Below are 20668 nucleotides of genomic sequence, written 5' to 3' on the forward strand. Positions count from 1 at the left end.
AGAAGAGCGACGTGTTTTCGTCACCGGATGTCGGAGTGAGTTCAGGCCGGTGAGAGGAGCGGGCTGTCCGGTCAAACTCTCTCAGGAGGTCCCGCGGAGAGCCATGGCGGCTCTGGCGGCTCAGCCTGACGAGGACTGGCAGGACTTTAACGAGTTTACGGCCGCCTCGGAGAACACGCCGGAGCCGGTCACCTCAGACACGGAGCGCGCTGTGTGCGGCGCGTGCGGGGAGAGGAGCAGCAGCAGCGGCGCGTGCGGGGAGAGGAAGGGCGCGAGGTCCGAGCAGGAGGATCTGCTCCAGGGTTTCCAGCAGAAGCTGAGTCTGTGTTTCAGCACGAACTGTACAGACCCTGAGAACATCTCAGATATCAAACCCATCACTGAGGAGGATCTACTCCGACAGGACGAGTGAGATACACACACACACACACACACACACACACACACTGTCCGAGTCTAATCATCTGAGATCAGAGTTGTGCAAACATCAGACTCTGAGGAAGTGCAGCTGCTCCACTTATCAGCTCCATCATCTGCACACTCACCTTCCACTTCTGCTTATTATTATTATTTAGAAACAAATGTTACGAAATCATTCTGCTGGATTCTCTGATCTTAACGCGCCCGTGAGAGAGAGACGGATCACAGAACCGGAGAAGGGTTTCCCAGATCGGACCTGTCGCATCTGGTACTGGTCGCATCGTACTCCGTCCGATCTCGGCAAGCTCGGCTTAGCGTAGGAGTCTGATCTTTGCGTTTAGCATAGGAGCGCGACCTTGTGGTGTTTCACGTACAAATCTCACGTTTAGGTTACAAGTCTGATCTCGTTCTCGTCAGCCTATAAATCTGATCTCGCTGTGTTTATTATTCACACAAAAAAATCTGATGTTTGTTTGATAAATCTGATCTAACCAAGTTTAGTCCGCAAATCTGATCTATTGCTAGTTACTTTGCAAATCCGATCTTATTCTTGTCAGTCTATGGATCTGATCTCACCGCATTTTTAGTCTGATCTGTTTTAGATCTGTTTTCTTTGCATATCTGATTTCGTTAGGTTTACTTTTATGGACTCATCATACAAACCCGTCTCTCATTGGGTTAAAAAAAAAATCTGATCTTGTGTCTTCTTGCAGTGATGAATGTCCAGATCTGATCTTGATAAGAAAACTTATGAGTCTAATCTTGCTGACATCTGATTATGGCCATTTTAGTAGATAAATTGAGGAAGGTTGAGATGTTTTCTGGGTAAATCTGATATCTGTGTCACAGCTCGATCTGATCTCTCCATGTCCATATCTGCATTAGATCTGCTGCTGTTCTCCAGACGACCTTAACCCAGTCTCTCCTGAAGTTTAATGTGAAGTTTACACGTCACGTCCTGAAGTCTGATCTCGCGTGTAATCAAGCGGTGTTCTGTAGATCAGATGCATGTGGAGACAGCAGAGTGACGAGTGATGGGGGACAGACGAGCGTTGGTGATTGAGGGGGGACGTGGGTGTGGAAGATGACCGTTGGGGGACGGGGGCGGGTGACGACCGTCCGTGTTTAGTGTCGCTACGGCAGTGTGTGTTTCACATGTGAACATCATCTTCAGAACTGGTTGTGCAAGTCAGCGTGAGGGAACAAGCTGATTCACTTAGTCACTGTGTGTGTGTGTGTGTGTGTGTGTGTGTGTGTGTGTGTGTGTACACGTTGGCAAACTCACAGCAATGTCTCACCCTGTAGGATATGGAACGCTCTGACGGATAACTTCGGGAACGTGATGCCTGTGGATTGGAAGACGTCCTACACCCGCTCTCTCCATGTCCCCTCGCTCAACCTCGTCCAGCAACCGGTAATACACTCCGCCCGTCCCTCTGTCCCTCACTCTTCTACGCTTATCGTTTGTGACCAAATATGGAGTGTAAGATGTGTGTGTGTGTGTGTTAGAAGGTGGACAGTGTGAATCTGGACCTGTCTGATGATGAGGAGCTCAGGGAGCAGATGGATCTTCACTCCATCATTGTCTCCTGTGTTAACGAGGAACCGCTTTTTACTGCAGAACAGGTAACACACACACACACACACACACACACACACACACAGGGGGAGGAGAATGGAATGAACATTAATGAGGACATAATGAATATTAATTACATTTTTCATCCTAAACTGTGTGTGTGTGTGTGTGTGTGTGTGTGTGTGTGTGTGTGTGTGTAGGTGATCTCCGAGATTGAGGAGATGATGCAGGAGTCTCCAGACGCAGACCTGGAGCAGTGCGTGTCTTCGCCGGACCTGTCCATTCTGTCCCAGGAGCTACACACACTCGCACACTCCTCATCCACCAGCAGCTTCCAAGAGCGTCAGTGTAGTGTGTGTGTGTGTGTGTGTGTGTGTGTGTGTGTGTGTATATTAAATTAGACAAAAAGTAATAATGTGAAACTTATTGTGTGTGTGTGTGTGTGTGTGTGCGTCAGGTCTGCGCGGTATGAGCGTGTGTGATCTGGAGTCGCTCCTGGACGAGGTGGAGAAGAAGATCAGGGTGTTCTCCGAGGAGCTGATCGATCAGCTGGCTCTGCGTGATGAGCTGGACTTTGAGAAGGAGGTGAAGAACACGTTCATCTCGCTGCTCATCGACGTCCAGAACAGACAGAAGGAGGCGATGAAGAGGAGGAGGAAGGGCAGGAGCGCGGCCGCCACGCCCCGCGGAGAGCGCACACACGCGCCCGGGACTGTGAGGAACACACACACACACACACACACACATACACAAACATCTATACACACACTTAACGAGGAAAGGAGTGAGACAGAGAACTCAAGGCATTGTGGGAGTGGCTGTGGGTGGAGTAACATCAAGTTTTGTCAAACAAATTTTACGAGTTACCTTTCACTTGCCACACCCACAGCCAGGCCTGAGTACTGCCAGACCTGCTGAGTCAAGAAATCAGAATAGAATAGATCTAACAAAGCAACAGCATCTAAAGAACTGCAAGAACAGATACAGAGAAACAAAGTCTGGAAAAGCGTTACAGAGCCGTGTTTAATGAGAGCCGTCACCCACAAATGGGGAAAACCTGGAACGGTGGTGAACCTTCCCACAACAACGCCTCATCCAGGAACTCCTTAAAGAACCCTGAGCAAGAAGAACACAAGGGTGTGTTTCATGTTCACCAAAAACATCTGGATTATCCCCAAGACTTCTGGGCAAATATTCTTTGCACTGATGAGACAAAAGTTGAACCATTTGGAAGGTGTGTGTGTGTGTGTGTGTGTGTTCCGTTTCATCTGCGTGTAAAACTAACACAGCGTTTTATAAGAACATCATACCAACAGTCACACGTGGTGGTGGTAGTGTGATGGTCTGAGCCTTTACAGCTTGAGCACCTGGACGACTTGTTATCGTTGGTGGAACCATGAACTCTATGATCTAACAGAAGATCCTGAAGGAGGACGTCTGGACGTCGGTTTGTGACCTCGAGCTCAAACGCACTCGGGTTCTGCAGCGTGACGATGATCTTACACACACTAGCAAGTCCACCTTCTGAACAGCTGAAAAAAAACTAACAGAATGAGAATGAGTCCGGAGGTGAATCTGACTGAGATGACCCAAAACAGCCCGGTTGTGCCTGAAGACCCGAATCAAAACAATTCTGCGAAGAGGAACGGGCCAGAATTCCTCCATGCGAGAGGCTCATTAAAAGGTTTTTATAATCACTTAATTGCAGTTATTGTCACCAAGAGTGGCACATTTAAGTGTGACAAAAAAACAAAAACAGGAAGGGGCAAATACTTTTTCACTGCACTCTGCACACACATAAAGAGGAGAGGGGTGACGCCCTTCCCCCGCATCCTGCATCCACACACCACATTGTCTCACACGCATGCATGACACCCTGTCTCGTCTCCACCTGTCTCACTCATTCACCTGTCTCTCTGCTCACACACCACAGCCTGGCTTCATTCGTTTTCATGGTCTCTCTGTGTCTCTCTCTCTCTCTCTCTGTGTCTCTCTCTCTCTGTCTCTCTCTGTCTGCTGTTCATCTTATTCATGGTTTATGTGTTGTGTCTTTCTGCTCCTGTCTCTCTCTGTCTTTCTGCCTGTCTTTCTGTAGTGCTTCACTGTGGGAGTTCTTTCCTCTGTAGTTGAGAACTTAAGACAAGTCTCCATCAGTCTGTCTGAGGTTCAGGAGAGGACAGACAGGTGCCGTCTCTCTCACTTCATCTCTCCTTTCTTTTGTTGCTCCTTTCATTTCTCTTCAGCCTAAAATGTCTGTGTGTTTAGTGTGTCTTAGCTGGGCGTGTCTTATTGGGCATTAACTGGTGTCTCTCTGTCCCTCCGTCTCTCAGTATTTAACTACAGTTATACCCTATGAGAAGAGAAGCGGCGGTCCGTCAGTTGAAGACCTTCAGATCCTCACAAAGAGTAAGAATCGCGCTCGGCACGCCAGGGCTGAACGGTTTGATCATAATAATCACATTGATTTAAACCATGATATTTAACTATTAAATTAGCTGTGTGTGTGTGTGTGTGTGTGTGTGTGTGTGTGTAGTTTTACATGCCATGAAAGACGACAGCGATAAAGTTCCCAGCTTGCTGACTGATTACATCCTAAAAGGTAAAAAAAAAAATATATATATATATATATATATATAAATGCATGACTTTTTACTTCCCTTGACCTTTGACCTTTCGTTCCAGAACTATTTTTATTCACTGTTCTAGCAGAGGTATGGTGGTTGAGTCTCAATCTCCAAATATTCTTATTATTGTTTTTGTGGTGTTGCTCAACCGTGATGGTGTGAGATACTGAGTTCATCTCAATGTGTCATACACACACACACACACATACACACACACACACACACACACACAAACTGTGTGTTTGCTTCCAGGCTATTTATAAGCTTTTAACAGACTGCAGTTCAGCACTGCACCAGGTTGCATCTCCAGATTGTGAGTACAGGACTAGTGTAGGGACAACCAACCCTGATGAAGACAAGTCTTAAGAGTCTGGGAATCATCCTTACTTAAACCCCTCCCCCACCCATGGATGGGCTGAGCTAGACTAAAACTCGGGCAAGAGGACTGGGGTCGTGGACGGACTGATTGAGACTGGTTTCGTTGAAAGGACTGGGGTCGGGTCAGGGACTGGCCTGGGCTTCAAGAGACTGTGGGTCAAGACAGGATGTTCTAGGGTTTGGACAGGAGTAGTGGATGAAGTGGGCCTGGACAGTACCAAGGTATGGACAGGAACAGTCTGCAATAGGAGACTGGGAGACAATAGGCTGGACTTGGCACTGGATTGCGGACAGTCGGGATGGACAGGGTTGTGGACTAGACTCTCAGAAGTAGGAAAGATTTTAATAGACAGTTTTGATGAACCAGATGATTGACATCTTGTTTGTCCTGTTCTCTCTCTCTCTCTGCAGTGTTGTGCCCTACCTAACCTCGGTGAACAGAACTTTCCAGAAAGGTCCAGATGAATCACGATTGCATTCTTCCTCCAGAAGCCAGAGATTTTTTTAAAATGATTATTATCCTGACCCTATATTTCAATACGTCGCTGTTTTAATGAACGAGTAAAAGCTATTTTTATATTCTACGAGCAATGTTCATGGGTGGAGCTTTCTCAGATATACCGACCAATCAGGGAGCGAGTTGGTGTGACCGCTTGATTGGCTCTGTCTCTAACCACAGAAAAGTTCTTTAATCATGCATCATGATGTTTGGTAATTAGCACTTAGCATGTGAGTTAACATTGTGAACACTAAACACATTTAACCCCTGGGTTTTGTGTTTCAGGTATCGGAGCTCTTCCTTTACACTGTCACAGAACCTTAAATGTACGAACACTAAGTGATCAGGCGTAGCTTCATCCTCACCGTTTGTAGTCACACCAGTGACAGAACTTACTTAAGTGGCTGATTGTCAACGAGGAAAATTTTTGTTGTCTGATGCAACCATGAAGAACGATCAAATGTTTTGCAGACAGTCGCAGCCGGAACATTTATAATATAAATGTTGGAGACTACGTGTAAACTTTTGATAAATGTACTTTACACATTCTCTTCTACGTCGAAGTCACGTGGTATGACACGACTGTCAGGAATGTGCATCATTTCAGAATATTAATTAATTGTTAAATGAAAAAAAAAGCAAATAATAATTATAGCTGGCTAGCGTTACAAGAGCATTGGTGAACATGATTAGCTTGCTAATATTTCAGATGAATGGACACCACGGTAAATAAACTAGCTAGCTCTACGCCGTAACCCGACTCGGGCTGTTAGAACTTAGAATTGAATTGTGTTTTTTTTTTTTTTTTTTTTTTTTTTTTTGTAAATTGCTAAACCCGAATGTAGTGACAGTTTAGCCTTGTGCTAAGCCACACTGGCTGCACATGTTTTGCGAGATAATTTTTTTATTCTTTGACGATTTCATAGATTTGTAGTTTTGATAAACAAAAATGAAACAAAAAAAAGATAAAAAATAAATGTATGTGAACAGGTACAGATGAAAAAAGCGCACACCAGTGTGTAGCTAAACACAGCGTTGCGTTAATTACAGTTGTTTTACAGTTAGTGGTGGATTACAAGCCAAGCATCGCGCTTCCACGTAATAATGAAATAAATATCACAGCATTCTTTAATTACTCTCAAGGGATTTGTGTGGAACGCTACAACAGAGTTCAGGAGGCAGAACTCGTCTCCTAAGATGCCTTTAAGAACCTTTTGTTTTTTTCTAACAGGTACCAAGAAACTAAAAGTTTAAGTCAGGTTCTGGGATCTGAAAAGAAAACAACAAGCAATAATCTGGAGTACATTGGCATTAGGATTCTGGAAGGGTTCACTGGATTATTAATGGATCATAGCTTATAAGAAAACTCTATTTCTCCTATAGGAACATTTAAAGGCAACCGTAGGACAGACATTCAACAAGGACTTTATCTTATGATAAAGTTTAAAGAACCCTTGACCTTTTTTTTTTTTTTTTTTTTTTTTTTAATGGTTGTACAGAATTTTTTTTCAAAGGGGTTTACTGGGTAATTACAGAAGTTCTTATCATCCAAAATGTCATTGTAATAGTTCCCCTTAGAGTGACCAGCGCACACACACACAGTGCTTTTTGTATGGATTTGTTTAGCTTTTAAAGTAATGAACAAGTGAGTCAGAAATAATGGAACGGCAGTTGGCAATAGTTGTGTGCAAAAAGAAAAGTGGGAATCTTTTGTTAGCATTAACATTTGCGAAATTTTACTTAAAATAACCAAAGATGGAGTTTCATTTCTAGGTGACTTGATTTTTGTCATTTTATTATAATTTTTTTTTGCTATTAAAATGTTAGCATTTAGCATCAGAGGCGCAGGGTTAGAACTGTTCGTAGAACATTTTATTTTTAGCATGTTCAACGGTTAAGTATTTAAAATTTTTTTTTTTAATTGCATGTTTTACTTATTGTAGCATGGACATTACAGACTGGATGCTTTCTAACGGCTGAACTTATCAGTGTGTGTGAAACTTAAGTTGTTAAAAATGTATTTACCTAAAGCTCTAGCTAGTGTTAAAACCAGGAGCTAACAATAATCAAAATAAGCAGCTTATAACAAGTTTATAACAAGTTTTATAAAGGATGAAACATTGCTAGCTATGTAAGGATATCAAATTGAGGAAATTACATATCTAGCTCATTAGCATTGTATCAGAAGTAGCTAAATAGCTAGAAAGGTTTTTTTTTTTTAATTGCTATGGTCACTGTGGCTAAATAAAGTACTGGGCGTCACACCGCCATTAGCTGCCTGCACTTTTATTTTCAGTTATTTTTATTTTTAGCGCTAATGAGATTGAAAGAAAGGGAAGGTTGCAGTGGGGATCTGAACAACTTGTGTTGTTTTTGTTCGTTTTATGCCTGTGGTGTTCTTTTTGTTTTTTACACACAATGTTCTAGCATGATAGCATGTTAGCTTAAGCAATAATCTGTTTAAACGCTTCACATTTGATTGACGTTAGCTAACAAACATGGCTACGGGTGGTAAATACACGATACAAAAGTTTACTTGGCGGTATCTAGCTTAATGTTAGCTCAGCTCCAAAGCTAGATGGCTAACATTAGCACAGTTTTGTTTGTAAACGTGGGATTGTGCGTTAGCAAGAGAACTAGAGGCGGGGGGAAGAGAAAGGTGTGAGGGGTATTTTTAACTGGAGCTCCGTCTTTGAGACTGAGTGAGCAAGTGAAAGTTGAAACACGGACAGGTTTAAAACCTTTTGGCGCTGAGGTCATTTTCAGCTCCTCAGATTCACAAACACAGATTTTATATTTGTATATATATATTCAAAAATAACAAGCAATGTTTTTTAAACTGCCTGACATTTTATACATTATAAAGTTATTTTTAAAGCAGCATTACCTCATAGTGATTAATTTATTTAGATTTATCACCAGCTCATGTTTCTGTAACTGTACAGATGTTTTTGTGCCTCATGATACATCTGAAATAAATGCTAACATGCTAAAAATAAAAGTGCTTTAAAATTAGTTTTTGTTTATAAAGGATACAACTACTGTAACATTTTTAGCTTAAGTCTACATTTTAATCTTAATGTCCATCATTACATTTACATTATCATCATACAGTGGGGCAAAAAAGTATTTATTCAGCCACCAGTTGTGCAAGTTCTCCCACTTAAAAAGATGAGAGGCCTGTAATTTCCATTATATGTATACATATGAGAGACAAAATAAGGAAAAAGAAATCCAGGAAATCACACTGTAGGATTTTTAATGAATTAATTGGTAAATTCCTCAGTGAAATAAGTATTTGGTCACCTACAACCAAGATTTCTGTCTCTCACAGACCTGTAACAACTTCTTTAAGAGGCTACTCTGTCCTCCACTTATTACCTGCATTAGGACGTAGGACTTTGTGTTTGGAGGAGAAAGAATACTGAGTTGCATCCAAAGAACACCATACCTACTGTGAAGCATGGGGGTGGAAACATCATGCTTTGGGTTGCCAAGGGACCAGGACGACTGATCCGTGTAAAGAAAAGAATGAATAGGGCCATGTATCGTGAGATTTTGAGTGAAACCTCCTTCTATCAGCGAGGGCATTGAAGATGAAACGTGGCTGGATCTTTCAGCATGACATCGATCCCAAACACACCGCCCGGGCAACGAAGGAGTGGCTTTGTCAGAAGCACTTCAAGGTCCTGGAGTGTACTAGCCAATCTTTAGATCTCAACCCCATAGAACATCTTTGGAGGGAGTTGAGAGTCCGTGTTTCCCAGCGACAGCCCCAAAACATCACTGCTCTAGAGGAGACCTGGACCTTGGTGAGCTCAGCTCTAGAGGAGATCAGCATGGAGGAACGGGCCAAAATACCAGCAACAGTGTGTGAAGACTTACAGAAAACGTTTTTTTCCTATTTTGTCTTAAAGTTAAGGCGATAGTTAATTACAGGCCTCTCTCATCTTTTTAAATGGGAGAACTTGCACAATTGGTGGCTGAATAAATACTTTTTTGCCCCACTGTAGTTAACATAGTGCAAGCTAGTCACGGTGGGAGAATTAGCCTCACTAGCAGAAAGACGCTCCACCTTCTGAGGTCAGTTAATAAGTGAAGAGGAAAAAGGTTAACATATTTATTACTGAAACATAGTCTGGTCATTTGTCATTCAAATTAAAAATTATCCAAAAGCTACTAATGTTATTCATGGGATGCTAGGTAGTTAGCTAATGTTTGGTGATGCTAGTGCTAACTTGGGTAATTAGCAGAGTTCCTGGCTATATAATGATTAGCCAGTAAGTGAATTATTAAAAAAATAGCAAAACAATAGTTTATTTATTTATTTATTTGGATTTAAATCTTTGATAGTGTTAAGAAATACTGTTAGGTCTTAAATATAATATTAACACATATTTAAGTTCATTTTCCCCCTCATTAATGTACACACAGCACCACATATTGACAGAAAAACACAGAATTGTTGACATTTTTGTAGATTTTGCAGTTCAAAAGATTAACTTTGATTTTTAGCAAATGCCTGCTATTTAATAAAAAGTTTAAAATTAAAGAGGGTCTAAATACTTTCTGTACCCACTCTATATGTATATGTATATAAATTGCATTTGCACACACACACACAGTACTAAAACATAAATTATGACATGTTTATTACATTATTACAAACAAAAATGGTGCCACTTTATAACTAGTTTATCTAGTTTAATAAAAATAATTAAAAAAGAAAAAAAACAGCTCCCCTGCTGAAAAATCCAGCATAGGCCAGTATTATTGACATGATGTGTAAATAATGAGGAAAGCTTACCAGCGGTATTGGTCTTGCTGGGTAGTGCTGGTCTGGTGCTGGTTTATCTGGTGAACCAGCATAACTGTGCTGATAAGTTCACTAACAAGGGAGAGCTACTTTTACTGGGCCATCAGCAAGGGTTTGGTTGTTAAAACTGGTTACTATTTTAGCTCAGTATCTTGTATTTTAATAGCTAGTACTGAAAATAGTGTGTGATGTAAATACATGGACTGTGTAGTGTTATCTTTAATTGCATTTACATACAAGAGACAAAAATAATCCATTTACCAAAAACATGTAAATACATTATTTTACATTTATTAAATGTCTTCTGGATTGTCTAAAAACACAACACAAACCTTTTATATAAATGCACTGGCAATAAATGCTTATTTTTAAAAAGTAATCGATTAAAATCACTTAAAACAGAAAGGAAACAGCATAGACCATCATAGCCAGTCACCAGCTTGACCAGCACTTAAACCAGTATATGTTGTGTTTTGGTGCTGGTATGCTGGGGACCAGCATCAGTAAGGTGACCAGCATACCAACTTCATGACTCTATAATGCTCGTCACTTTCCTATCCGCTGGTCTTTCTTTCTATTCACCTAAACCGTTCTCTATCTTCTCACATAATGACATCATCACGCCGCGAGAACACTCGTAAACATTTCCTCGTGCTCCGATCGGATGAGGCCCGGATTAGTCCGTGTGTGTGCTGACGTCATGCTTCATGTTATCTCTGCCTCATCATGCTGCTTCATTCCTGCGTCTCGAGGTGTCTCTCCTCCTGGACGGTCAGGGGTTAGAGGTCAGGGGTTAGAGGTTGGTGTCGGTGAACATGGTGTGCTCTTTCCTCACGGTGCTGAAACCTTTAATGGTGTCGACAAATTCCTCATCGAACTGAGAGAGAGAGAACAAAAGGAGGAAGGGGAATACTTTTTCACAGAGAGTCAGGTAGGTGTGGACAGCTTTAATCCCCTTAATATCTTTGTGTAATATTAAAACTTGTTTGCTTGACAAAATATACCAAAAAAAAAAACTATTTCAGAAAGGGGCAAATACTTATTCACAGCATTGTATAGTATCATGATCAAATTAGACGTGTGTGTATAAAAGCTAATGTCTATTTATACTTTTAGATTAGATTGGATTAGATTAGATTGGATTGGATTAGATTAAATTTGATTAGATTAGATTGAATTAGATTGGATTGGATTAGATTGGATTAGATTAGATTGGATAGGATTAGATTAAATTTGATTAGATTAGATTGAATTAGATTGGATTAAATTTGATTGGATTGGATTAGATTGGACTGGATTGGATTGGATTAAATTTGATTGGATTGGATTAGAGTAGATTAGATTGGATTGGATTGGATTAGATTAGGTTGAATAAGATTGGATTGGATTAGATTGGATTGGATTAAATTTGATTGGATTGCATTAGATTAAATTAGATTAGATTAAATTAGATTGGATAGGATTAGATTAAATTAGATTAGAATAGATTGGATTAAATTAGATTGGATTGGATTAGATTAGATTGAATAACATTGGATTAGATTAGATTGGATTGGATTGGATTGGATTGGATTAGATTGGATTAAATTTGATTGGATTGGATTGGATTAGATTAGATTAGATTGGATTAGATTAGATTGGATTGGATTAGATTGGATTGGATTAAATTTGATTATATTTGATTGAATTGGATTAGATTAAATAAGATTGGATTAGATTAGATTGGATTGGATTAAATTTGATTGGATTAGATTAAATTAGATTAGATTAGATTGAATTAGATTGGATTAGATTGGATTAGATTAGATTGGATTGGATTGGATTAGAACCCCAGGTTCTCACCATTCCGCTGTCGTGGGCTCTAAAATGGGGATTCCACACTTCATCCTGCTCCTCCCCCACCTTCCTGTCCATCAACTGACTCACACTGCGACGCAACGGATTCTGGGTAACATCCTGAGAGGACATGTGGACCGTTGACACGGTAACGACCCCTATCTGACTCTCTGTCGAGCCGTCAGGATTTTCCATAACTTTACTGTCGCTCACCTCCTGTGAGAGAGAAACGGTAAGTATCACTTTATAACAGAAAGTGAACACACACTTGTGCGCTTTGCCCCAGTCAGTTTGTTGGCTCGTGTGAAGTGTTTCGTGTGAGATGTGGGACTGAGACAGACGTCTCACCTCCATGCGCATGGTGAAGGCTTTCAGGGTCACGGTGTTGGGGGAACTGGCTGCATCCGGAACCGTGTCAAACTGCAGGTGTAAAAATGAAATATAAAAACTTTGCAACACATCATCGTCATGGGGTAGTGAAAGACTATAGAAGATTCACAATCTTTTGTTATATAAACTCACATCTCAAATCATAATCCATAAACTCTTAACTCTAATCCATAAGCGCATATCTCCATAATCTATAATCTCTATTGCATAGTGTATAAACTCTAATCATCCATATATATGACAAACTATAATCCATAATGTGTAAAATTTAAACTCTGCTCCAAAAATCTGCTCTATAAACCCTAAACTCCTAAACTCTCATCCAAATCTATAAACCTTAAACTTTAATATGTAATGCACTGATCCATAAATCTTAAACTTTAATTCTTAATGTATCAATTCTAATCTTCAATCCATAATTCATAAACTCTTATTCCTAATCCATAGAATATAAATTAGATTTTTTTTTAAACCTTTTAACTCTAATCTGTAATTCCAAACTTTAATTCTAAACTATAAACTCCAAAGCCTAATATACTAATTAGTATTTTAATAGTATTTAATTCATAAAATACACTAAAATTCATAACACTAAGGGGCCTTTCCCACATTCACACCTACATACAAAGTACTTTTGAATCCACTATGAACGGTACCAGCCTTCACCAACTGTCGATCAACGCACATGATCAACGTCTCATTTGTTTCATTTTAATTCTCAAGACTGCATTGATTACCTTCATGGACCGTCTAAAAGGCAAAGTTTTTACTTTCCTGTCCTGTCAGACAAGTGACCTGGATCCCTCCTTACCAGATCCTGCATGTCATCTAATCTAATCTAATCTAATCTAATCTCAACTCATCTCATCTTATCTCAACTCATCTCATCTTATCTCATCTCCTCTTATTTCATCTCAAGTCATCTCATCTTATCTCATCTCATTTTATCTCATCTTATCTCATCCTATCTCATCCTATCTCATCTACCTGATCTATCTCATCTCATTTCATCTCATCTTATCTCATCTTATCTCATCTCATCTTATTTCAACTATCTTATCTTATCCATCTCATCCTATCACATCTCATCTATCTCATCTTGTCTCATCTCGTCTCATCTCATTGTTTATCTCGCAGAGCTAGCTAAAAGTAAGTGCTTGTCACCATGTGAGCATGAGGGCTTGGTGGACGGCTTGTAGTAGCACTCTAGAAGTTCTTCTAATCATGAAGGTTCTAGAAGTTTTTTTTTACTTAAATAGTAGCAAAAAGTCGTAGGAATTCTGCATGTTTTTGGATACCGCGCTCCATTACAAGGAGGCACAACGTCCAAAAGAACTACTACAGATCACCTCAAATAACTTACCATGTTTACATTTGAACATTTCAAAAGACTTAAAATGATTTTTGACGACTGATATTTGTCCTGAACTGTGGTGAGCTGTTACAAACTCACTCCTTAGGAACGACAACGATCTTGAGGTTCAGGAATGTGGGAAAGGCCTCGAACTACTAGTCTATGCTACCTGATGTTAGGGCATTAGAGGTGGCTCACCAGGTAGGCGTTGCTGGGGGGGTAAATGCCCCGGGGACTGCGGGGCTGTAGGGGCATGGGGATGAGGGGAGGGCGCTCCCGGGAATACGGAGGGCGGGACAAAGCTCTGTGCAGGCCGACGCCCAACGAAATCCCGAACAGGATCAAAGCCACGGCCGCCATCAACACCATGAACCACAGCTGCATGTACACGGGGGCGGAGCCTGCAGGGGCGGCCAATACCAGCGCTGCAGGACACACCCGGGATTATCATCACCATCATCGTATTTATTACCAACACAGTCAGCTATTGTGTGTAAGACCATGGAGGAGTTTATCAGTCAGGACTACAGGACTGGAGCTTCACGCCACATTCTTCTCCCATTACACTCGCCGTCCTCAATAATTCATCGCCATCTCCGAGTCCCAAGTACTCCTCCGTGTTCATTCACCTCTCCGAAGCTCAAGCTGTCTCGAGCGGACAGTCATTCACACGAACTTTATTACACGAATCACAGAATGAAAAGCCAACATTAACTGAGATGAAAGAGTGTGAGGCAGTGAGGAGGAGAGCGCCTCAGTGTGGAGGGTATTATAGAGAAAGTCAACCACAGTTATCAACATTAACATGGGGGAGGTGGTGCACAGGAAGAGATACCGCACACACACACACACACACACACATACACACGAGCGCGTGCACTCAGATCAAGTGCACTTCACACATACAGCCAAGAGATGAAGGAAACAATGAGTGGGAGAGAAGTGAACGAGGTAGAACTCACCGGTTGAGTTTTCCGTGGTTTGACTTGTGAAGAGGCCGTCCAGACGCCTGGTGTGTGTTTAACATCACAGAGAGAGACAGAGACGGAGAGAGACAGAGACGGAGAGAGAGAGAGAGACACAGAGAGAGGGACACCTGTCACTGCATCAGTAATTCACACGTACCTGTAAGTTAAACTAGACCATAAACACAACATGGGGGAATAAAATAAGAACTAAAGTAATGACGTCATCATCAAACACACTCCAGGAACGAGTGAAAAGAGGAAGAGAGAGACAGAGAGAGAGAGAGAGAGAGAGAGAGAAAGACAGAGAGAGAGAGAGAGAACCACACACAGATGTTGTCATAGCAACACGAGGCAGTTAATGGATCAGTTTACCTGCGAGCCAGTGTGGGCCATCCCATAATAATATGCCTCCCCTGCTTCAGACACACACACACACACACACACACACACACTCATTAGTGTGATTTATAAAACAAAAACAACAATAAAACTTATACAACAAGCACAGGGTACAAGTGTGTGTGTGTGTGTGTGTGTGTGTGTGTGTGTGTGTGTGTGTGTGTGTGTACATATTTTGCCCCCTGGTGGACAGGTGCAGATTTACCCGTTCAGGTGTCTCTCGGGCAGCGTTCCATTCCGAAGTGCACTTCACGGAGTGCTCCCTACTCTCTGCTCCGTGAAGGGAACTTCCCTCGACTAAACTCCACCAATCAGAACACTCCGTGCAGCAGAACTTTCACACTATATACATTAAATATTGAATATTTATTGAAACTGATACCATTAAAAGACATGTACTACTGAACGTGAAACATGTATAACTCGGATATAAAGTATTTGTTTTATTTTCTTGCTTGCTCCAGCGAGACGCAGTGACTGATGGGAAATTTTTCATTCCCACTTCCGGTGAAGTGAGGCCCTGGTGTTCCCTTGTTCCCTACACCGATACAGTTCCCTCTGAACTGAGCAGTTTCACTCCCTGTGGTCTGGAATTACACTTAACATACCTGAACGCCCTTTAATACACACACCCACACACACCCACACACACTGTACTAGTGAGCTGTAATGACAACAGTCACCAGCAGGGGTCAGTAGAGGATTAAACACTGACATTAAACAGCTCCCAGGTTCTGAGCTCAGGAGCGCGTGTTATTAACACCCAGCACCAGAACCCAACAGAGAGCGTTAGAAATAAAGCGTCTGGCTTTCAGAGAGCTGAAGGAATGTTCATGCTGAATTCGGGTCACCCAGGGCCTGTACAGTGTATTATCATTGGTTCTGGATGAAACCGTGTGCTGGTTCTGTGCTTTACGTCACACAGTGAAGTTCTTTCTTTGATACGGCGCGCCTGCAGCGGGTGGGGTTAAGGGCCTCGCTCCAGGGCCCAACAGTGGCAACCACCTCAGTGCCTTGTCCCTCTGAGCTCCCACCGGCCCCGGGAGGTGCTGAGGAACAGTGCATTATACAGGAAGATGCCTGAAGGGAACCAAGAGCCAGCACTCTTCCCTGTTCCACTTTAAGATGAGAGGAAATGTATTCCATTAGTTACAGAGTTTACATTTATTTAACAAACTAATCTGACAAGTCCATCTATTATTATTAGTAGTAACAGTAGTAGTAGTAGTGTTATTACTCTTATTAGTAGTAGTATTATTAGTGGTGCAGTGGCGTAGCGGTTAGCACTGTTACCTCCCACCTGCAGGGTTTCTTCTGGGTACTCCGGGTTTCTCAGCTTTCCAAAAACATCTGAGAGTCCAGATCAACATAAGATGAGGTTTGATGAAATGAGATTTTGCTGCATAGCTCATGTACATGTGAAACCTGGTACACATTTAGATCTCATTGAGCTGAAGAATGTTCAGTGTGCATGTCATGGGCTCAACTTAAGAGAAAAGTCAGTTATTTTAAGTGGTTTGCAAAAAGCCCCCAATGGATTTTGATATACTCCTCCTAGAGGATTTACATGATCGCCACCAAACCGGGCCGATGAGATCTCAAGACATGGAGAATGGAAAATTGTGAAGGGAGTTTAGATTTTTCAGATGCTTCAGCTTTGACGACGCCTTAAACATTACGCTAAAAATTGTCTAATAACTCCCTGAGTGACATTATATTAAGTGACATCACAGTGTGATACTTCTGTCAAGCACTCTGGGCTTGTTGGAGGTCTTTACATGTCCAAAAACCGTACACACACAGGTTATGTGGTGCGGCAGGGCAGCGATGGCACAGGTGCTTGGGCCCAATCATTGTTGCTTTCAACTATTATAATTGTTATTATTGTTATTATTATTATCATTATTGTTGTTGTCTTTGTCATTGTTGTTATCATTATAATTAATATTGTTGTTGTCATCATTGCTATTATTATTATTATTATTATTATTATTATTATTATTATTATTATTGTTGTTGTTGTTGTTGTTGTCATTGTTATTATTAGTAGTAGTGTTGTTGTTGTAATATTATTATTATTATTAGTAGTAGTGTTATTGTTGTTGTTGTTGTTATTGTTGTTATTATTATTATTATTATTGTTGTTGTTGTTGTCATTGTTATTATTAGTAGTAGTGTTGTTGTTGTAATATTATTATTAGTAGTAGTAGTAGTAGTGTTATTGTTGTTGTTGTTGTTATTGTTGTTATTATTATTATTATTGTTGTTGTTGTTGTTGTTGTCATTGTTATTATTAGTAGTAGTGTTGTTGTTGTAATATTATTATTATTAGTAGTAGTGTTATTGTTGTTGTTGTTGTTGTTGTTATTGTTGTTATTATTATTATTATTATTGTTGTTGTTGTTGTCATTGTTATTATTAGTAGTAGTGTTGTTGTTGTAATATTATTATTATTAGTAGTAGTAGTGTTATTGTTGTTGTTGTTGTTATTGTTGTTATTATTATTATTATTATTGTTGTTGTTGTTGTCATTGTTATTATTAGTAGTAGTCTTGTTGTTGTAATATTATTATTATTATTAGTAGTAGTGTTATTGTTGTTGTTGTTGTTATTGTTGTTATTATTATTATTATTATTATTATTGTTGTTGTTGTTGTCATTGTTATTATTATTAGTAGTAGTGTTGTTGTTGTTGTCATTGTTGTTATTATTATTATTATTAGTAGTAGTAGTGTTATTGTTGTTGTTATTGTTGTTATTATTATTAGTAGTAGTAGTAGTGTTATTGTTGTTGTTATTGTTGTTATTATTATTAGTAGTAGTAGTAGTGTTATTGTTGTTGTCATTGTTGTTATTATTATTATTAGTAGTAGTAGTAGTTGTTGTTGTTGTTGTTGTCATTGTTGAAGTGTCTAACTGGCTGGATGCTCCCCTGAAGCCCCGCCCCTGTACCACTCCTGACATCCTATTGGCTCAGTAACTGGCCAATTACTCAGAGTCTTAGATATTGGACAGATGCTGCTGCGACACACACACACACACACACACAGACAGCGGCGCGCTCGAGTGCAGTGTGAGCGCGCGGGTGAGGGATTAAGGCGCGCGCAGCGGCAGGATGAAAGAGACGGAACTTTAGAAGGTACAAAGTAACTCTTACATCAGCTGTTCATTAGAACTCTGTGTGTGTGTGTGTGTGTGTGTGTGTGTGTGTGTGTGTGTGTGTGTGAAGATTCTCCGTGTGTGTGTGTGTGTGTGTGTGTGAAGATTCTCCGTGTGTGTGTGTGTGTGTGTGTGTGTGAAGATTCTCCGTGTGTGTGTGTGTGTGTGTGTGTGGAGCGCTTGCCATCACATCTGGATTGTGTTGTCTGACTTTATAAGATTATCATAACAATATTCAGCCTGAGATCTTCTACATGAACACACCGTGGGTCTGTCTGTCTGTCTGTCTGTCTGTCTGTCTGTGATGATGTGATCTGTCTGTCTGTCTGTCTGTCTGTCTGTCTGTGATGATGTGATCTGTCTGTCTGTCTGTCTGTCTGGTTCTCCATGCAGATCTGTCTGTCTCTCTGCCACTGTGTATATGTCGATCTGTCTGTGTATAACATTGTGTACTAGTGTAAAGCATGTTGTGTAGGAATGTGTTGGAGTGTATAATATCACAAAGGTTGTGTAGGAGTGTATAGGGATGTGTAGGAGTGTACAGGAGTGTATAGGGATGTGTAGGAGTGTACATGGATGTGTAGGAGTGTATAGGGATGTGTAGGAGTGTATAGGGATGTGTAGGAGTGTACATGGATGTGTAGGAGTGTACATGGATGTGTAGGAGTGTATAGGAGTGTACATGGATGTGTAGGAGTGTACATGGATGTGTAGGAGTGTACATGGATGTGTAGGAGTGTACATGGATGTGTAGGAGTGTACATGGATGTGTAGGAGTGTACATGGATGTGTAGGAGTGTATAGGAGTGTACATGAATGTGTAGGAGTGTACATGAATGTGTAGGAGTGTATAGGAGTGTACATGGATGTATAGGAGTGTACATGGATGTGTAGGAGTGTATAGGAGTGTACATGGATGTGTAGGAGTGTACATGGATGTGTAGGAGTGTATAGGAGTGTACATGGATGTGTAGGAGTGTATAGGAGTGTACATGGATGTGTAGGAGTGTATAGGAGTGTACATGGATGTGTAGGAGTGTACATGGATGTGTAGGAGTGTACATGGATGTGTAGGAGTGTATAGGGATGTGTAGGAGTGTATAGGAGTGTATAGGGATGTGTAGGAGTGTATAGGAGTGTATAGGGATGTGTAGGAGTGTATAGGAGTGTATAGGGATGTGTAGGAGTGTATAATGTTGTGTATAGTGTATACCACTGTGTAGTGGTGCGTATAGTTTATGTAGCAGTGTGTAACATTGTCTGTTTGCTTTTATAATTTTTAGATTAATTGCTTTCTGATGTTCCAGCTGCCACGTCTGTAAATGATATGCCAAAAACTATTCTTTTCTACATGTCTGTCTCTCTCCTTCTGTCTGTCACTCTCAGTCTGTCTGTCTGTTTTTGTCTGTCTCATTGGCTGTAATTCTGTCTGTAGTTTTATCTGTCTGTCCATCTCTGTCTGTTTTCCGTGTCTGTTAAAGATGATCAAGTAAATGCAGGAAGAGAATGTAGAGGATTGTGTAGAGAGTGTGGGATTGTGTAGAGTAGTGGGATTGTGTAGCGAATGTGAGATTATGTAGAGTAGTGGGATTATGTGCAGTAATCTAGATTATGTAGAGTAGTGTCTGTTAAAGATGATCAAGTAGATGCAGGAAGAGAATGTAGAGGATTGTGTAGAGAATGTGGGATTGTGTAGAGTAGTGGGATTGTGTAGAGTAGTGGGATTGTGTAGCAAAAGGGATTGTGTAGCGAATGTGAGATTATGTGCAGTAGTGGGATTATGCAATCCCTTTTGTGTAGCGGCAATCCCTTTTGTGTAGCGAGTGTGGAATTATATAGCGTAGTGGGATTATGTAGCGAGTGTGGAATTATGTAGAGTAGTGGGATTGTGTAGCGAGTGGGATTGTGTAGCGAATATGAGATTGTGTAGCGAGTGTAGGATTGTGTACATGTACAATTATGTAGTGAGAGTGAAATTATGTAGAGTAGTTGGATTGTGTAGTGAGTGTGGGATTTTGTAGAGAGTAGGGGGATTGTGTGGAGTAGTGTGGGATTGTGTAGCGAGTGTGGGATTACGTATGTAGAGTAGCGGGATTGTGTAGCGAGTGTGGGATTGTGTGGAGTAGTGGGATTGTGTAGCGAGTAGTGGGATTATGTAAAGTAGTGGGATTATGTGCAGTAGTGGGATTATGTAGAGTAGTGGGATTATGTAGCAAATGTGGGATTATGTAGCGAGTGTGGGATTA

At 40.8% G+C, this 20668-nt stretch overlaps 3 protein-coding genes across 6 annotated transcripts in view; 2 read left to right on the top strand and 1 right to left on the bottom strand.

The window, feature by feature from the left end:
- Positions 1 to 5586, top strand: fez2b (fasciculation and elongation protein zeta 2b). Its single transcript, XM_053487534.1, has 8 exons — positions 1 to 408; positions 1726 to 1834; positions 1930 to 2046; positions 2200 to 2341; positions 2457 to 2713; positions 4330 to 4405; positions 4533 to 4598; positions 5413 to 5586. The coding sequence occupies exons 1-8, from the start codon at positions 104 to 106 to the stop codon at positions 5427 to 5429; spliced, it is 1089 nt and encodes a 362-aa protein (XP_053343509.1). The 5' UTR covers positions 1 to 103; the 3' UTR covers positions 5430 to 5586.
- Positions 5587 to 10617: 5031 nt separating this feature from the next.
- si:ch211-57i17.5 (usherin) lies at positions 10618 to 15675 on the bottom strand. The gene is made up of 7 exons (XM_053491144.1): positions 15469 to 15675; positions 15237 to 15277; positions 14859 to 14905; positions 14095 to 14321; positions 12501 to 12572; positions 12159 to 12368; positions 10618 to 11193 (listed from the first exon to the last, which is right to left on the bottom strand). The coding sequence occupies exons 2-7, from the start codon at positions 15260 to 15262 to the stop codon at positions 11110 to 11112; spliced, it is 666 nt and encodes a 221-aa protein (XP_053347119.1). The 5' UTR covers positions 15263 to 15277; positions 15469 to 15675; the 3' UTR covers positions 10618 to 11109.
- Positions 15676 to 18290: 2615 nt separating this feature from the next.
- The window catches only part of fynb (FYN proto-oncogene, Src family tyrosine kinase b), a 27482-nt gene continuing 25104 nt past the window's right edge, over positions 18291 to 20668 (top strand). For 3 of the 4 annotated variants that reach the window (XM_053516336.1, XM_053516304.1, XM_053516326.1), the window contains exon 1: positions 18291 to 18402. The gene's annotated coding sequence lies outside the window, so the exon portion shown is untranslated. The remainder of the gene's footprint in view (positions 18403 to 20668) is intronic. The other variant, XM_053516315.1, reaches the window with a different exon arrangement.

This window comes from Clarias gariepinus, chromosome 2 (assembly GCF_024256425.1).
Source record: "Clarias gariepinus isolate MV-2021 ecotype Netherlands chromosome 2, CGAR_prim_01v2, whole genome shotgun sequence".
Classification (NCBI taxonomy): Eukaryota; Metazoa; Chordata; class Actinopteri; order Siluriformes; family Clariidae; genus Clarias; species Clarias gariepinus.